Source organism: Scyliorhinus torazame, chromosome 17, assembly GCF_047496885.1.
Source record: "Scyliorhinus torazame isolate Kashiwa2021f chromosome 17, sScyTor2.1, whole genome shotgun sequence".
Taxonomy (NCBI): Eukaryota; Metazoa; Chordata; class Chondrichthyes; order Carcharhiniformes; family Scyliorhinidae; genus Scyliorhinus; species Scyliorhinus torazame.
Window position 1 is genome coordinate 163,008,995 of NC_092723.1, and position 17,806 is coordinate 163,026,800.

At 46.1% G+C, this 17,806-nt stretch overlaps 1 protein-coding gene across 2 annotated transcripts in view; it reads left to right on the forward strand.

Moving 5' to 3' along the window:
* Window positions 1-17,806, forward strand: part of trrap (transformation/transcription domain-associated protein) — a 241,921-nt gene that overhangs the window by 213,224 nt on the left and 10,891 nt on the right. For both annotated transcript variants that reach the window (XM_072481554.1, XM_072481555.1), the window contains 3 exons: window positions 488-713; window positions 3,337-3,554; window positions 5,154-5,338. In XM_072481554.1, coding sequence (XP_072337655.1) covers window positions 488-713; window positions 3,337-3,554; window positions 5,154-5,338 — 629 coding nt within the window. The remainder of the gene's footprint in view (window positions 1-487; window positions 714-3,336; window positions 3,555-5,153; window positions 5,339-17,806) is intronic.

Below are 17,806 nucleotides of genomic sequence, written 5' to 3' on the forward strand. Positions count from 1 at the left end.
TATCATAGTGGGAAGGTTCATCAGACATGTTCCAGGGGTGGCAGGACTGTCTTATGAAGAGAGATTGGGCAAACTGCGTCTGTATTCTCTAGAGTTTTGAAGAATGAGAGGTGATCTCATTGAAAACTACCAAATAAAAAAATAGACCGGGTCCATGCAGCTGTTTCCCTTGGTTGGGGAGATGAGTAATTTCTTTACACAGAGGATTGTGAGTCTTTGGAATTCTCTACCTCGGGGAGGCCGTGGAAACTCAGTCATTGAGTACGTTTAAAGCAGACCATGTAAAGGGTTGTGTGGACAGTGGGTGTAAAAGACATTGAAGTCTCCGACCAGTGCGTGATTGTATTGAATGGTGGAGCAGGCTTGACGGGCTGAATGGCCTACTGCTGTTCCTATTGCTGTAAAGGTAGCTGACTTTCTGGTGAAAATAGAAGCGTACGTGTATTTTTATCTTCCATGCAGCTGACGTGCCCCATTTGTGTTGCAGATTTTGACTTTAGTGTGCCAGGCTCAATGAAGCTTCACAATCTCATCTCCAAGCTGAAGAAATGGATAAAGATTCTGGAGGCAAAAACCAAGCAGCTGCCTAAATTCTTTCTGATTGAGGAGAAGTGTCGGTTTCTCAGTAACTTCTCTGCGCAGACAGCAGACGTGGAGATCCCGGGAGAGTTCCTTATGCCTAAGCCGACACATTATTACATCAAAATCGCACGGTTAGTGGATCATTGATATGCCTACAATGTTGATGTATTGCTGTTAAGTTGATGAAGTCTCTTTTCCCATTGTGTTCGGATTTTTTTGACCTTCTCTAGAATCTTCCAGATGAACATGAGGAATAGGAGCAGGAGTCAGCCAGGCAACCAAGAGAGACTTAGAGGTGACCTAATAGAGGTCTTCTAAATTATGAATGGGTTGGACAGGGAAGATGCGCAGAGCGTTTTTCCACTTGTAGGAAAATTCAAGACTGGGTCAGGAATGCAAGATTTTCCTCCCTGAATTGAGAGAGAGAAAAGTAAATGAGCTGTGACATCACAGGAAGACCATGAGTAGTTTGGTCATTGTTGTAACTTTGTTTTTCCTTTCTCTAAAGTTAGGAAATTAAAAGTTTAATTTATTAGGTGATATGGGTTCAGCATTTCAACAAACCTCCTTATATTTAAGTGACAAACAGAACAAGAAAAGTGAGTAACTGGTCAGAATTTTATACTAAGTTTTATTCTCTAATGATTGAAGGAGTGGCTGGCCAACCTTGGCCCCTGGTGTGCTTATCCTGTTACATGTGTGAACTCATTTCCTGTGGCCTGGATAACCATGTATGCAGGTAGTGGACACCTGAAAATAAGCAGGGCAGGTGCAGCAGGCAGTGAATAAGGAAAATGGTATGTTGGCCTTCATAGCAAGAGGATTCGAGTACAGGAGCTGAGAGGTGTGTCTTGCTCCAATTATATAGGGTCTTGGTGAGACCACACCTGCAATGTTGTGTGCAATTTTGGTCTCTTTATCTGAGGAAGGATCTTCTTTCTCTCTCTCTCGAGAGTGCAGCAAAGGTTTACCAGACTGACTTCTGGAATAGCGGAACAGACTTATGAGGAGAGATTGAGTCGGTTATGATTATATTCACTGGAGTTTAGAAGAAAAAGGGGATCTCGTAGAAACCTCTAAATAAAATTCTTAACAGGATTAGACCAGATAGATGCAGGAAGGATATTTCCTGCGTAGGAGTCCAGAACCAGGGTCGAGTCTGAGGATGTGGGGTAGATCATTTAGGACAGAGACTAGGAGAAATGTCTTCAGAGAGTGGTGAGCCCGTGGAATTTGCTACCACAGAAGGCATTTGAAGCCAGAACAGTCTATGTTTTTATGAAGGAGTTAGATATAGCTCTTGGGACTAAAGAGATCAAAGGATTTGGAGGGGAGAAGCAGTAACAGGTTACCGAGTTGATGCCATGAAGGCCCACATACCATTTGCCTTTATGGCCTGCTGCACCTGCATGCATACCTTAAGTGACTGGTATACAAGGACACCCAGGTCTCGTTGCACATTCCCCTTTCTCAATCTATAGGCATTCAGATAATCTGCCTTCCTGTTTTTGCTACCCGAGTGGATAACCTCACATTTATCTGCGTTATACTGCATCTGTCATGCATTTGTTCACTCACTCAACTTGTTCAAATCACACTCGAGCGTCTTTGCATCCTCCTCACAACTCGCCCTCCCACCCAGTTTTGTCTAGTCTACAAACTTGGAGATGGTACATTTAGTTCCCTTGTCTAAATCATTAATATATATTGTGCATAGCTGGGGTCCGAGCAGTGATCCCTGCAGTACCCCACTAGTCACTGCCTTCCATTTGGAAAAAGACCCGTTTATTCCCACTCTTTGTTTCCTGTCTTCCCAGCAGGTTTTCTATCCATCCATGAGATCCTGAGTTGTTGGTGTTCGGACCCCTGTTCGTCCTGATATATTTTGATGGTCTGAACCTTGATGTGCGGGGCTCAATTTCAGAATTTATGGATGATGTGCAACTTGAAAATATTGTAAACCATGAGGAGGATGGTGTGGTACTTGAAAAGTACATAGATATGTATCGAACACAACTGGGGTATTTCACCCTTTTATGGGAACCATACTACAGGAAGGATGTGACAATATTAGAGAGGGAGAGTGCAGAAAAAATTCACGAGAATGGTTCCAGGCATGAGGAATTTCAGTTAGGACTGTTGTCCTTCGAGAAGGGACCATTGAGATGAGATTTGATATTGGCATTCAAAATCATGAGTGGTCTGGCCAGAGTAGATCGGGAAAAACTGGGTTGCGCTGGATTATGGATGTGAGCATGTATTATTTGTAAAGTTTGTTTCCCACCTTGTCAGGACAGCAAAATATAAGGAGAGATTTGACAGTGGTGTTCAAAATCATGTGGGGTTCATGTCACGAGGGGTTTTGTTAGAGTGAATGAGGAGTCATAAACTTGTTTCCAATTGCAGGAGGGCTGGTAACGAGAGGATACAGATTAAAGGTGGAAAGAACCAGAGAGGGGAGATGAGATTTTTCTTTGTTAAAAAAGCATTGTTTAATTGGAAATTTGTTGTCTGAAAAAATGGAGGCAGATTCAGTAACCTTCAAATTGTATTGGATAAATACTTGGAAAAAGAAAGATTTGCAGCACTACTGGAAAAGAGCAGGATGAGTGGAGCAAATTGGATAGGACTTTCTTAGAGCTGACGCCAGCACAATGGGCCGGATGATTGCCTCCTTTGCTGCATCACCCAGTGCATCACTGTGAAACTTGCAGGAACTTTTATTTTTTGAATAAGTATCCTTTTGTGCACCAGGTTCATGCCCAGAGTCGAGATTGTACAGAAGCACAACACAGCAGCTCGCCGTCTTTACATCCGGGGCCACAACGGCAAGATATACCCCTACCTGGTGATGAACGACGCCTGCCTAACAGAGTCTCGACGGGAGGAGCGTGTTTTACAACTGCTGAGGCTCTTGAACCCCTGCCTGGAGAAAAGAAAAGAGACTACAAAGAGGCACCTATTCTTCACAGGTATCTTGTCCTGGAATGTGTCTGCTCTCCTACACAAATTGATGTAATGTCGATGAAAGCGAGCAAGCAGCAAAGTGCCTGTGTATGTTTTCATACTTTGTAGACATGCATGCCCTTGAGTCCTCCTCAAGTCTTAATGCAATTAACGTTCCTCAGTCTAAATTTAAAAATGCACTGACTAATATACTGACTGCAAGATTATACTATTTAAAGCACAATATTATCCTGTTCAGTTGAATGCAATTATTGTGTTCTTCTTGGACCACAAAGTCTAATTGCTATGTAGACACATTTCTGAAGTTAGTTGGAAGCTAATTGTGTCCGTGTGTGTTCCTATGTTCAAGTGGAAATTATTCTCTGCTGGCATACAAGACCCCCACCACCTGTCACCGTTTTTATGTTCTTGGATTCTTGCTATCCTTCATACCGGAATTCTTTTGATTCCAGTATCTTTGATCGCACTCACAGCTGAGTTCCATTTCCTTTGAGAGCGCCCTTGCCTTGAGAACCAGGTAAACGTTTGGTAATGGGCCAGGAAGCAAGCACAAACCTTGTCTGGCAGCTGCTTTTAGCAAATGAACATGCTCTGTGCCTCTATGAAATCTTATTCCAGTCTTTAAAAGTGGGAACGCATCGCACCAGACATTGCTTTTAGCATCTCAAACAATTTTTTTTGAATAAAAGATGAGCAGCCTGATGAGCAAAAAGTAAATAATCTAAACTTAAATAGTAATATAGTAAATAGTTACTGTTAATGTTTGTCCATCAAACTCCTCGAGTGGATAGAATATTTAAATGGAAAATGTCTTGTATTTATCCACTGCCTTTCAAGTCATCAGATTGTTGCAAAGTGCTTTACAGCCAATGAAGTGCTTTGACCATGTATTCACTGTTGGAAATGTGTCAGCCAATTTGCACACAAGTTCCAAAAATACAGGTATTGCCCAAATAATTGCTTTGGTGACTGACGTTGGTTTTTACTAACTGTTCACGAGGTTGATCCAAGCATGGAGGGATTTTCTTATGGGAAGTGGAAAGAATGAGAGGCGACCTTATGAAAAATGAAAATCGCTTATTGTCACAAGTAGGCTTCAAATGAAGTTACTGTGAAAAGCCACATTCCGACCCCTGTTTGGGGAGGCTGGTACGGGAATTGAACTACGCTGCTGGCCTGCATTGGTCTGCTTTAAAAGCCAGCGATTTAGCCCAGTGTGCTAAACCAGCCTATAGGATTCTCAGTATGTTTTAAGGCTGAGATGGACAGATTTTTGATCAGTAAAGGAATCCAGGGTTATATGATAATCCTCAACCCCACTTTCTTGCCTTATCCAGAGTTATTGGGGATAAGGCGGGAAAGTGGAGTTGAGGATTATCATTCATCATATCAGATCAGTCATGATCTCATTGAATGGTGGTGAAGACTCGATGGGCTGAATGGCCTACTCCTGCTCCTACATCTTATGATCTAATGGCCTGTTCACCAACTCTCCTTTTTATTATTAACCAAGACTCCATGTTTGAGGGCAATTTGTGTGAATTGTGCCAGCTGAAATTGCAATGAGTGGTATCCAACTTGTGATTTCCCCCTTTGTTTTCCAGTTCCACGAGTTGTCGCAGTTTCGCCTCAAATGAGGCTAGTCGAAGACAATCCTTCATCTCTTTCCCTTGTGGAAATTTACAAGCAGCGCTGTGCCAAAAAGGGCATTGAACATGACAATCCTATATCCCGCTACTACGACAGATTGGCTACTGTGCAGGCCAGAGGAACGCAAGCAAGTCATCAGGTACCAGATGTGCAAATGGAACTTTTTGCTGCATATTTGGGGTGGTTTAATAGGAACAGAAGACCATTCAGTTCCCTCGAGCCTGTTCTGCCGTTCACTTAAATCATGGTTGATCTGCACCATATCTCCATTTACCGACATCATTTCTATAACCTTCGATAGCTTTACAACAACAAATAGCATTTATGTAGCACCTTTTAATGTAGTAAAATACCCCAAAACGTTTCCCAGAGCGATTATCAAACGGAACCACGTTTGGAGTTTTTAGGAAAAGGACTAAAAGTTTGATCAAAGTGGTAGATTTTAATGGACAACTTGATTAGAGAGGTTTCGGGAGGGAGTTCTGGCACTTGGGACCTTAACGGCGGATGTATTAAAATTGTGGGTGTGCAAGAAACCTGGAGAAAACCTGCGACCTCCGTTTTGACCGTTTCAGTTGACTCCCTTCAGCTAGAATAGAAAGTTACAGATTTCTACCATCCTTTATTTGGGGAAAAGTATTCCAGATTTACCTCCTACAAGGCCTAGTTCTAGTTTTAACATTCCCTCATTCTTGATTTCCCCAACAAGAAAACTTTTCTTCAGCTCTTCGAACAAATCCTTCAATCATCTAGAACATGAAATGAGATGATAAATTGCTTATTGTCACAAGTAGGTTTCAAATGAAGTTACTGTGAAAAGCCCCTAGTCGCCACATTCCGGCGCCTGTTCGGGGAGGCTGGTACAGGAATTGAACCGTGCTGCTGGCCTTCCTTGGTCAGCTTTCAAAGCCTGTGCTAAACAGCCTCCTCAACAGTTTCCTATGCTCAAGCGAATGCAAGGCATGTTTCTGCAACCTGTCCTCCTAATTTAACCCTCTATCATTATCAAAATTAGAGTGAATAATATGAAACTGGAGTAAATGGGTGAAGTTGTCCAATTGGATGGTCAGCATAAGATGGTGAAGCCGTGACGAAGTTAAACGCCTGCAAGAGTTGCAGAAGAGGCGTTTAAGATGACTGTGTTACTGTGCAGCTATAAAATCAGGCTACTAAATGGTACGCTTAAGTGTCATGTGCTGAACAACATGGAGTGAATGTGAGAATGGACCTTGAATGTTGGAAAAAGAATAATGGGGGGCTTTGAGTTACCTTGCTACAGAAGCGTGTTGAAAATTAATGGTTCAAGGAGAGTGATTAATGAGAGGGACCTTGAAGTAGCACAGGAGCAGAGAGCAATGGCGAGCCTGATCATAATGAGAAAGAAAGATGACATGTTGTAGCTACATTATCTCGGAGTTAGTGGGGCTTGTTACGAATCTGGAAAAGTTAACAGTACCAGATACAATCCGCTTGTTCACTGACCTTGAGTGGAGTAAGCACTGACAAAAGTGTGATTTAAGTGTTGCATTCTACTCCTTGTGTCTACAGTACGCAAGTTAAATGATTCTTGGCATTATGTAATAGATTGCTAGATTCCGTAGTCCTGATTGCAAAGTCATTGGTCCTGATTCAAGCAATCGCCAGAAGAGATTTTACAGTATTTTCCTCATTGGCGTGTTCCTTGTTGGAGTGTTCACTATCACTCATCGTTCCCTGCTCTGCTGACTCCACATTTCTCTTTCCTCATCGTTGTCGTTCACCTCTTGGTTTGAAGCGGCAGTGGTTTTTATTTTTATTTAAATAAATTTAGAGTACCCAATTATTTTTTTTCAAGTTCACGTGTGGCTTCAGTCTTCTCGGGGGGGGGGGGGGGGCTCGGCTTTGCAGAGGATCGTTGATCGAAGCTGCAGTAACCCTGGCACGAGAAATGGTTCAAGCTGCTTTTGGTTTGGGTATCCATCCATGTTCTTCGAGGGACATGCCTACAACACATTTGACAGATGGCTTTGTGGTTCTGTTGTTGAAACTGGAGGGGCACACTCTCGCCATCTGTGCCTCAGCGCTGTGAAAATCTGGCACTGGTGTTGTCGAAAGTATCTCCGAAAGGAGAAGATTCTTTCATTTATATCGCACCTTTCATAAAGAAGGGGGATGGGAAAATGCTCATGTGGAGCATAAACACCGGCTTGGACCAGTTGCACCAAATGGCCTTTTTCTGCGCTGTAGATGGGCAATTGCTCAAATGTGCTGCTCGATTTAGACCTGAACGGAGGGGGCGTGGGAAGAACTGACAGCAGGAGAAGAAAAATAAACCGGATTGCCAAGGAACAAACCTGACCTTACACTTGGGGAAATTGTGAGGTGGTATCCTGGTTTAAATAAACGCTTTGATTGAAAGGTCAGATAACATGTTTGCTTTACGAGGCCTCATACCATTTAAATGAGCCAAGTGTTTTGAAAATATGAACGTGATATTCAATGAAATTTGAATCTGTGAATTTGCAGTGTGTGCTGCAGATTGCTCAGGTTTAGGGCTTTAAACTCAGATCGTAGAAATTTATGTCTGCTAAACTGCTCTTATAACATCAACAGACAGTCTGCTCGTGAATGTAAGCCCTTTATAGATGAGAGTAGAGTGCATCTCAAAACTAAAAAGTTAATATTGTTAAGAACTCCAATGATTTTAATTTTTAAAATAAATTTAGAGTACTCAATTCTTTTTTTTTCCAGTTAAGGGGCATTTTCACGTGGCCAATTTACCTACCTTGCACATCTTTATGTTGTGGGGGTGAGACCCACGCAGACACAGGGAGAATGTGCAAACTCCACACAGACACTGACCCAGGGCCAGGATCAAACCCGGGTCCTCGGTGCCATGAGGCAGCAGTGCTAACCACTGTGCCACCCTATCCCTCTGATATTAATTGCATAGATATCCCAAAACCCAGAAGGGTAACCTGGGACACCGTTTGTTAGTGATGTATATTTTCAATATAGTATACTGTGAGAAAACGTATGCAAACCAGGGAGGAATAATCCAATCATTTTGTGATCAATTAATAAAGAATATTTATTAACTTTAAAAGAGAAACACACGGCAAGAAGGACTATAATACACTACATCAGTACACTTAACTACCTGATGGCTATACACGCACAGTATTACATGAAGTTACCTCTTTAATCCCAACTACCTAACTGAACTCTGAGATGCCCCTTGTTCCAAAACAAATCTAATATTATATAACCCTATAAGGTAAATCCAGCAGGTAATTACCGCACACGGGTTATCCATCCACATTTGGGAAAACCATCTTCGGTTTCAGCAAAGGTGTAATCTTCTCGGTTTGAGTTTTGGATTTTAACCGGTTGCCGTTTTAGCAATAACTTGTTTTCACGGGAGATTATTTTGTGCAGCTGGGTGTGGCTGTGATGGTAGCTGCCTCTACTGTGTCCCTATCGCCATTTATTGTTCTATGGATGTAATAATAATAATAGTAATCGCTTATTGTCACGAGTAGGCTTCAATGAAGTTACTGTGAAAAGCCCCTAGTCACCACATTCCGGCGCCTGTTCGGGGAGGCTGGTACGGGAATTGAACCCCCGCTGCTGGCATTGTTCTGTATTACAAGCCAGCTATTTAGCCCACTGTGCTAAATCAGCCCCTCAGATACAGAAGAATGTATCATTCTTTCTCTGTGATGTTACCCACCCTGTGGACTCTGCTTTTTAGCATTTAAGTGCCAATTCCCTTTTGTCCGCTTTGAAGCTACCTCTTCTATTCCCAGTTGTTTTCCCCATGTCACAAAGGTCAACACTTGCTGTTCTCGATGGTATACTAATTTGCATATCAAACCCCCCCTTCAGACAGCTGCCCTTATCAATTCCCCTTTTTAAAAAAAATTTAGAGTACCCAATTCATTTTTTCCAATTAAGGGGCAATTTAGCGTGTTCAATCCACCTACCTTGCACATCTTTGGGTTGTGGGGGCGAAACCCACGCAAACACGGGGAGAATGTGCAAACTCCACACAGACAGTGACTCAGAGCCGGGATCGAACCTGGGATCTCGGCGCCGTGAGACTGCAGTGCTACCACTGCGCCACCGTGCTGCCCTAATTCCCCTTTTTCTGATGCTAATTTTATCTTTTTTAAACTTCAGTTTCTCCAATTATTAACATCCTTTAACTCTATTAGTGGAAGTCTTTGCGTTTATAGCTGAAATGTGCTGCCCCCTAAATGTCTTGCCATTATACTTCGCATAATTTGACATTCACTGCAAATCAAATTCTATTAAAGCAAGATCAAAATGGATAACTGGAATGGTTCATAAACACAGCTGAAATAAGTGTAGAACCCTTGCATAAATGTGACACCCAATGTTGATGTGGCTTGTTAAGTTGTAAATAATCAGTTGAAAATTTGACGGAGATGATTGTTTTAAAATGGCGCAGGAATAAAATGGCTAAGATTTTGTCGTCAGTTTGATTAAAATTACTTAATGTACAAGCTCGAAAGCTTTAGAACACTCCAAAACTTTCATCAGAATTACTTGTGGAAGACTTCCGGTTGCGGCAGGGATGAGCTAGCCGCACGTTTCGGCGGCTCCAGCTCCGACGGAACTTCGGGCTCTTTTAAGAGCCCCAACGGAGACTTTGACGGCCGAAAAACCCAGTGCGAGGCGCGAGGGAAGGGAGTCCCCCCCCCCCCCGAAAGACGGAGGGAAAAACCGGCGGCGGCGGCTGCAGCCCGAAGAATCGGCAACCAGAAGGTCAGAGGGAGTGGAACAAAATGGCGGCGGAGAAACCACAGGTGACATGGGGGCCTGAGCAGGACGAGGTGGTGAGACGGTGCGTGGACCTGCTGAAGAAGGAGGTAATGACCCTGATGTTACAGGCAATTGAGGGGCTTAAGGAGACTTTAAAGACCCAGGAGACGGAACTTTGCGTGGTGGAGCAGAAGGTGTCAGGTATTGAGGACGAGGTCCTGGGCCTGGCGGTCAAGACTCAGACGCACGAGGCACTTCATAAAAAGTGTGCTGACAGGATTGAGGCCCTTGAAAATGGAGCGCGAAGGAAGAACCTTAGGATACTAGATATCCCGGAGGGTGTGGAAGGAGTGGACTGCGGAGCGTACGCAAGTAAGATGCTGAGCTCACTGATGGGTGCTGAGGCCCCTGCGGGCCCCATGGAGGTGGAGTGGGCAAATCGGATCCCGGCGAGAAGACCAAAAGCGGGAGAACCACCGAGGGCGATAATCGTGCGATTCTACCGCCTTAAGGACAGAGAAGAGGTCCTGAGATGGGCTAAAAAGGTGCGGAGTAGCAGATGGGAGAATGCGGTGGTAAGGATCTACCAGGATTGGAGTGCGGAGGTGGCGAGAAGGAGGGCGAGCTTCAACCGAGCCAAAGAGGTTTTGCACAAAAGGAAGGTGAAGTTTGGGATGCTGCAGCCGGCAAGACTATGGGTCACGCATCAAGAGAGACACTATTATTTCGAGACGGCGGAGGAAGCATGGTCCTTCATCAATGAAGAGAAACTGGACCGGAACTGAGGGACTGATGCTGCAGGGAACTGTTATTGTTGTTATTATTGTTTTTGTTAATGGGGTGGTGAAAGTTAATCGAGAAGTAAACAGGGAAGGGGGGGGCCACTGGGGAAATTGTGGGCGCCGGAGAGGCGGGACATAGTTGGAGAATGGGGAAGGAGAGGGGGAGGGGAAAGGGAGCTGCGCCATAAGAGGCGGGTCAGGTAAAGGGATGTTCCCGCGCCAGAAAGAATAAGGCGGGAAAACAGGCGCAAGGCGGATGGGAGTTCCCTCACACCGGGGGGGTCGAGGAGCGAGCAGGAGTAGCCGGGGTCAGTTGAAGTCAACTGACTTACGGAAGTGATATGGGGGTAGCAATCAAGCTAGATAAGGATCTAGCGGCGGGGGGGGGGGGGGAGGGGACAACTGGGTTGCTGCTGCGGAAATCCAAAAGGAAATGGCTAAAGAGAGGGTGGTCGGGGGCAGAATGCGACGCTGGGGGAGCGAGCGGGAGCGCGGAGGCGGGATATGGGACTGGCCTAGAGAAGGTAATGGCTAGTCGACACGGGAGGGGGGCAGGTAGCCCCCCAGTGAGGCTGATCACGTGGAACGTGAGAGGCCTGAATAGACCGATAAAAAGGGCCCGAGCACTCGCCCATTTGAAAGGACTAAGGGCAGACGTGGTTATGCTCCAAGAGACGCACCTAAAGGTGGCGGACCAAGTTAGGCTAAGGAAAGGATGGGTGGGACAGGTGTTCCACTCAGGACTGGACGCAAAGAACAGAGGGGTGGCCATTTTGGTGGGGAAACGGGTAGCATTTGAAGCAAAGAACATCGTAGCAGATAGTGGAGGTAGATATGTAATGGTGAGTGGTAGGCTGGAGGGAATGGAGGTCGTGTTGGTTAATGTGTATGCCCCAAATTGGGACGATGCGGGGTTCATGAGACGGATGCTGGGGTGTATTCCGGACCTGGAGGCAGGAAATTTGATTTCAGGAGGGGACTTCAATACGGTGCTGGACCCGGGGCTAGATAGATCCAGCTCAAGGACTGGAAGAAGGCCGGCAGCGGCCAAGGTACTTAAGGGGTTTATGGACCAAATGGGGTGAGTGGATCCATAGCGATTTCTTAGACCCAGGGCTAGGGAGTATTCCTTCTTCTCCCACGTCCATAAAGTGTACTCCCGGATACATTTTTTTGTTTTGGGAAGGTCGTTGATCTCTAGGGTGGAAGAAGCTGAATACTCAGCCATAGCGGTTTCGGATCATGCCCCACATTGGGTGGACCTGGAAGTAGGAGAGGACAGGGAGCAGAGAACACTCTGGTGATTAGATGTGGGACTAATGGCGGATGAGGGAGTGTGTGCAAGAGTGAGGGGGTGTATCGAGAGATACCTGGAGGTCAATGACAACGGCGAGGTCCCTGTGGGAGTGGTCTGGGAAGCACTAAAAGCGGTGGTCAGAGGAGAGCTGATTTCTATTGGGGCCCACAAAAGGAAAACAGAGGCCAAGGAAAGGGATAGATTACTGAGGGAGATTTTAAGGGTGGACAGGGAATTTGCAGAGACCCCTGAGGAGGAGCTGTACAGGGAGAGGAGACGACTCCAGACCGAGTTTGACCTTCTGACCACCAGAAAGGCGGAGGTACTGTGGAGGAAGGCACAGGGGAGGAGGTATGAATATGGGGAAAAGGCTACTCGCCTGTTGGCGCACCAACTGCGAAAGAGGGCGGCAGCGAGGGAGATAGGAGGAATTAGGGATGAAAGGGGAGACACTGTGCGAAGGGCAGGAAAGATAAATGAGGTGTTTAAGACCTTTTATGAAGAACTGTATAGGTCTCAGCCCCAGAGGGAGAGGAGGGGATGCGGCAGTTCCTGGACCAGTTGAGGTTCCCGAAAGTGGAGGAGCAGGCGGTGGCAGGCCTGGGGGCGCCGATTGAGGTGGACGAGGTTATTAAGGGACTGGGAAGCATGCAAGCAGGGAAGGCCCCGGGGCCGGATGGGTTCCCGGTGGAATTCTACAGAAAATATGTGGACTTGTTGGCCCCGTTGGTGGCGAGGACGTTCAATGAGGCCAGGGAAGGGGGGACACTACCCCCGACGATGTCGGAGGCGACGATATCGCTAATTTTGAAGAGGGACAAAGATCCGATGCAGTGTGGGTCCTATAGACCTATTTCACTATTGAACGTGGACGCCAAACTGCTAGCAAAGGTGCTGGCATCGAGGATAGAGGACTGTGTCCCAGGGGTGGTGCACGAAGACCAGACAGGGTTCGTAAAAGGGAGACAATTGAATGTTAACGTGCGACGGCTATTAGGGGTGATAATGATGCCCTCAGTGGAGGGGGAGGCAGAGATAGTGGCGGCAATGGACGCAGAGAAGGCATTTGATAGGGTGGAGTGGGAGTATTTATGGGAAGTGTTAAGGAGGTTTGGGTTTGGGAACGGATTTATTCGCTGGGTTAGACTACTTTATGGGGCACCAACGGCAAGCGTAGTTACAGGTCGACATAGATCGGAGTATTTCGATTATATAGGGGAACAAGACCGGGATGCCCGCTGTCTCTAGTGTTGTTTGTGCTGGCAATTGAACCTCTGGCCATGGCGCTGAGAGACTCCAGGAAATGGAGAGGGGTGACTAGAGGGGGAGAAGAACACCGAGTCTCGTTATACGCGGATGACCTATTGCTATACGTGTCGGACCCAGCGGGGGGGGGATGATAGAGGTTATGCGAATCTTGAGGAGGTTCGGGGAATTTTCGGGGTATAGGTTAAACATGGGGAAGAGTGAATTATATGTGATACATCCAGGGGACCAGAGTAGAGAGATAGAAGGCTTACCGCTAAGGAAAGTGGAAAGAAACTTCCGATACTTGGGGATTCAGATCGCTAGGAGCTGGGGAACCTTGCACAGACTTAATCTGACACGGCTGATAGAACAAATGGAGGAGGACTTTAAGAGGTGGGACATGCAGCCTTTATCGCTGGCGGGCAGGGTGCAAGCAATTAAGATGATGGTCCTCCCGAGGTTCTTATTTGTATTTCAATGTCTCCCTATTTTAATCACCAGGACCTTTTTTAATAAAATAGATGGGAGCATTACGAGCTTTGTGTGGGCAGGGAAAGTTCCGAGAGTAAGGAGGGGGTTCCTTCAGCGCAGTAGGGACAGAGGAGGACTGGCACTACCGAATTTGGGAGATTATTATTGGGCCGCCAATGTGGCAATGATACGTAGATGGATGATGGAGGGTGAGGGAGCGGCGTGGAAAAGGCTGGAGAGAAGGTCCTGTAAAGGGACGAGTCTAGAGGCGCTGGTGATGGCGCCGCTACCGTTCTCACCGAAAAAGTACACCACGAACCCGGTGGTGGCGGCAACACTGAACATATGGGGACAGTAGAGGCGACAGAGAGGGGTGCGGGGAGCCCTGGTGGGGTCCCCTATCAGGAACAACCAACCATAGGTTCGCCCCAGGAAGAATGGATGGAGGATTTCAGAGCTGGTACCAGTTGGGAATTAGGAAGGTGGGAGATTTATTCATAGATAGGACTTTTGCGAGCTTGGGAGCACTGGAGGAAAAGTATAAGTTACCCCGGGGGAATTTCTTGAGATATATGCAGGTGAGGGCGTTTACTAGACAACAGGTGAGGGAATTTCCGCGGCTCCCGACACACGGGATACAGGACAGGGTGCTTTCAGGGGTGTGGGTCGGAGAGGGCAAGGTGTCAGAGATTTATAGAGAGATGAGGGAAGAGGGGGAGGAGTCGGTGGGCGAACTCAAAAGGAAGTGGGAAGAAGAATTAGGGGAGGAGATAGAGGAGGGTATGTGGGCTGATGCCCTAAGCAGGGTAAATTCCTCTTCCTCATGCGCCAGGCTTAGCCTGATTCAATTTAAGGTGCTACATAGAGCACACATAACGGGGGCAAGATTGAGCAGGTTCTTTGGAGTGGAGGACAAATGTGGGAGGTGTGGCGGGAGCCCGGCAAACCACGCACATATGTTTTGGGCGTGCCCGGCACTGGAAGGGTATTAGAAGGGAGTGATTTCGCAGGTGGTGAAGGCCCGGGTCAAACCAGGCTGGGGGTTAGCTCTATTTGGAGTTGCGGAAGAGCCGGGAGTGCAGGAGGCGAAAGAGGCCGATGTCGTGCCTTTGCGTCCCTCGTAGCCCGGCGCAGGATCCTACTCATGTGGAAGGAGGCGAAACCCCCCGGACTGGAGGCCTGGGTAAACGATATGGCGGGGTTTATTAAACTGGAGCAGATAAAGTTTGCCCTGAGAGGATCGGCTCAAGGGTTCACCAGGCGGTGGCAGCCATTTCTCGACTACCTAGGGGAATGTTAGAGGGAAGACAGATGACCAGCAGCAGCAACCCAGGGGGGAGGGGGGGGAGGAGGTTTAGTTGCGTATAGGACAATAGAGTACGAGGTTTTGTTACTTGTATATTATTATTATTATTGTTAAAAAGTTAAAAAATGTATGTTTTGTTATTGTTATCGTTTCGCTTGTTTTGTAAGCTGGAAAAATGTTGCTCGGGAAAAAAATTTCAATAAAATATTTTTTTTTTTAAATAAAAAAAGAATTACTTGTGGAACTATTTTTCAAGTTCACTTAGGGCAATATTGAGTTGTGTTCTGGTTTGCAATATTACAGCATTATTCTTCAAGTTTGACATTGTACATATAGAGCGGAATCCTACCAGAATTTGGCACAGTGTCAGGCTCACACTGGATAATGCCGTGGAACTCTCCAATTCCACAGACCAGTTTGCTCATGGGATCTTGAGGCTCTCTTCCCCCAAAAAGTGGGCGTGGTTTGCACAGTCACTCTGGCGGAGCCTCTTAGAGCCGGGAACCAGACAGATCAGGGTGCCATCTTTAAAGGGTGCCCCGACCAGCACTGCAGTCTAACGGCCCCCATCCCACGGCATGGAGGTCCAATGCTACCGTGCTGCCCTCGCACCTGTTGTAAACGCCAGTGAGATATGAATATTTAGCAAGAGGGGATCATTTGGTGGGGGTCTGCTAAGTACATGGAAATATATCAAAAGGTGCAACACGCCTTTTGTGGGTGTGAATCCTGTGAGGACGCCGGGGGGGGGGGGGGGGCGGGAAAAATGGGAAATGCGATTTCTCCTGCGAGAAGCGCGGTTCCCAATCCTTGCGAGGTTTTCTGCCCTCGCCACCGATCTCACAGACAGCGAGTGCGGCCTCGAGATTCCACCCATAATCTTATAAAAGATGCAAATGGTGTATGTACAGAATCATCTATTGAAAGCAAAAATCTTGAGGCAATTGCAGCTTAGTTGTATATTGAGATTGCCCATCCCCACTTTTACTGCACCGTTGGTGACTCTGCTTTAGCCACCAAGGGCCTAGTTTCTGAAATTCGTTCCCTAAACCTCTCAAACTCGCTCTCCTTTAAAGCCCCCTTTAAAACCTCGGTCTGACCAATCTTTTGACCACATGTCCTAATTTGTCTCTCTTTGGCTCGGTGTCAAATTTCTTTCTGATGATTGCTCTGCAAAGAGCCTTGGGTGCTTTTACTTGAAAGGTGCTACATGTGTATCAGTTGTTGTGTATGAGCCACATGTGGCTGGCTTGTTAAAGATATGGAGAATGAAGCTGGAACTTACTTATATGATCTACAACTATGTAAATGGTGACTAGATAATGGATAATAATACCAGTCAATGCCTGCTGTTTACTATTGTATTTAAAAGCCAAAACTTTCATCAGAATTGCTTTTCGGACTATTTTAAGTTACCGCACACATGGAAAACATTGTTTGTTGTGCATGCAGATTGTTGGCGTCCTATCCCCCTTCATTTCATCTGTAGATCATGACTTTGTGCTGGTCTTGAAGAGTTACCCCTTTCATCCTGGTTTCAAGTCTTAACAAATTATTGCTGGTTCAAAAATGCCGAGAGACCGGGACCCTCCATTTGCGGCCACCTTTCCCATTTTAGGCTGGACCGAAAATTGATGGCTTTACTGCTAATGTAACTTTAAAATATCACTTCGCACCCCAAAAGAAAGTTTCTGTTTCAGGACCACTTTTCTGCACCCTCTTGGGTGTTGCTGGGAGATATGAAGCCAGCTGTGACCCATGACTGGCGCCATGATCGCTTAGCGTGTGGATTGCCAATGTGGAAATATTCACTGATTCCTGAGAACACCGCCTCTGTATATCAATGATCCTTTCTGACCTTTTTAAATAGATTGCAATTGGAGATAACCTTTAAACCATCTCGTCTCAAAATCAAAGAGAAAAATCTCTCTCTGGTTTCTGCACGATTACGTCTTCCCAACAACTTTATGACAAAAAAAAAATTCAGTTTAGTGTGAAATGTCAATGATGAATAAAATGTTCGCTAATTTCAACGTGCATGAAGGACAGTGGATAAATTGAGGCACTCCGGGCACTAATATGTTCATCCGAATTCCCCACTCCCACCCACCCTGAGAACACATGGAACAGACTAATGCCAGTGGGCTTCAATTATTTTCCGGCGCTAACCTATTTTCCGTGCAGCATTGCACATATGGCACGAGTGAAAGTTTGATTTGTTTCATATTCATACATGTTCATGCCAGGTAGCTAACCACCCGACAGTATGCTGGGTGTAGGCTCACGTCAGACCGAGCTGCACAATTTTACTCAGTCGGTCATGAGCTGCTGCAAGCATCGGTGCCAATTCTATTGCAAAATCGGGAAATTGACAAAAATACTTGAGCAGTTCTAACAGGAAGGGAAAATCTTCAGTGAATGGTTTGCCACACTGAGCAGATCCGAATTTAACACCCAAGTATCTTCAATTGATCCACAAACTAAGGGCATTCAAATGGTCATTGGATAGACATATGGACGATAGGGGAATAGTGTAGATGGGCTTTAGAGTGGTTTTAAACGTCGGCGCAACATCGAGGGCCGAAGGGCCTGTACTGCGCTGTAATGTTCTATGTTCTAAATATGGCGACTGTTCCTCGTCCGCCTCCTTCGCTCCTTATCTCCTTGCTGCTTTTTCCCTATTTCCCTCCTCTCAGCTTCCCCCTGTTCTCCCTCAGTTGCTCATTCCCCCACAAA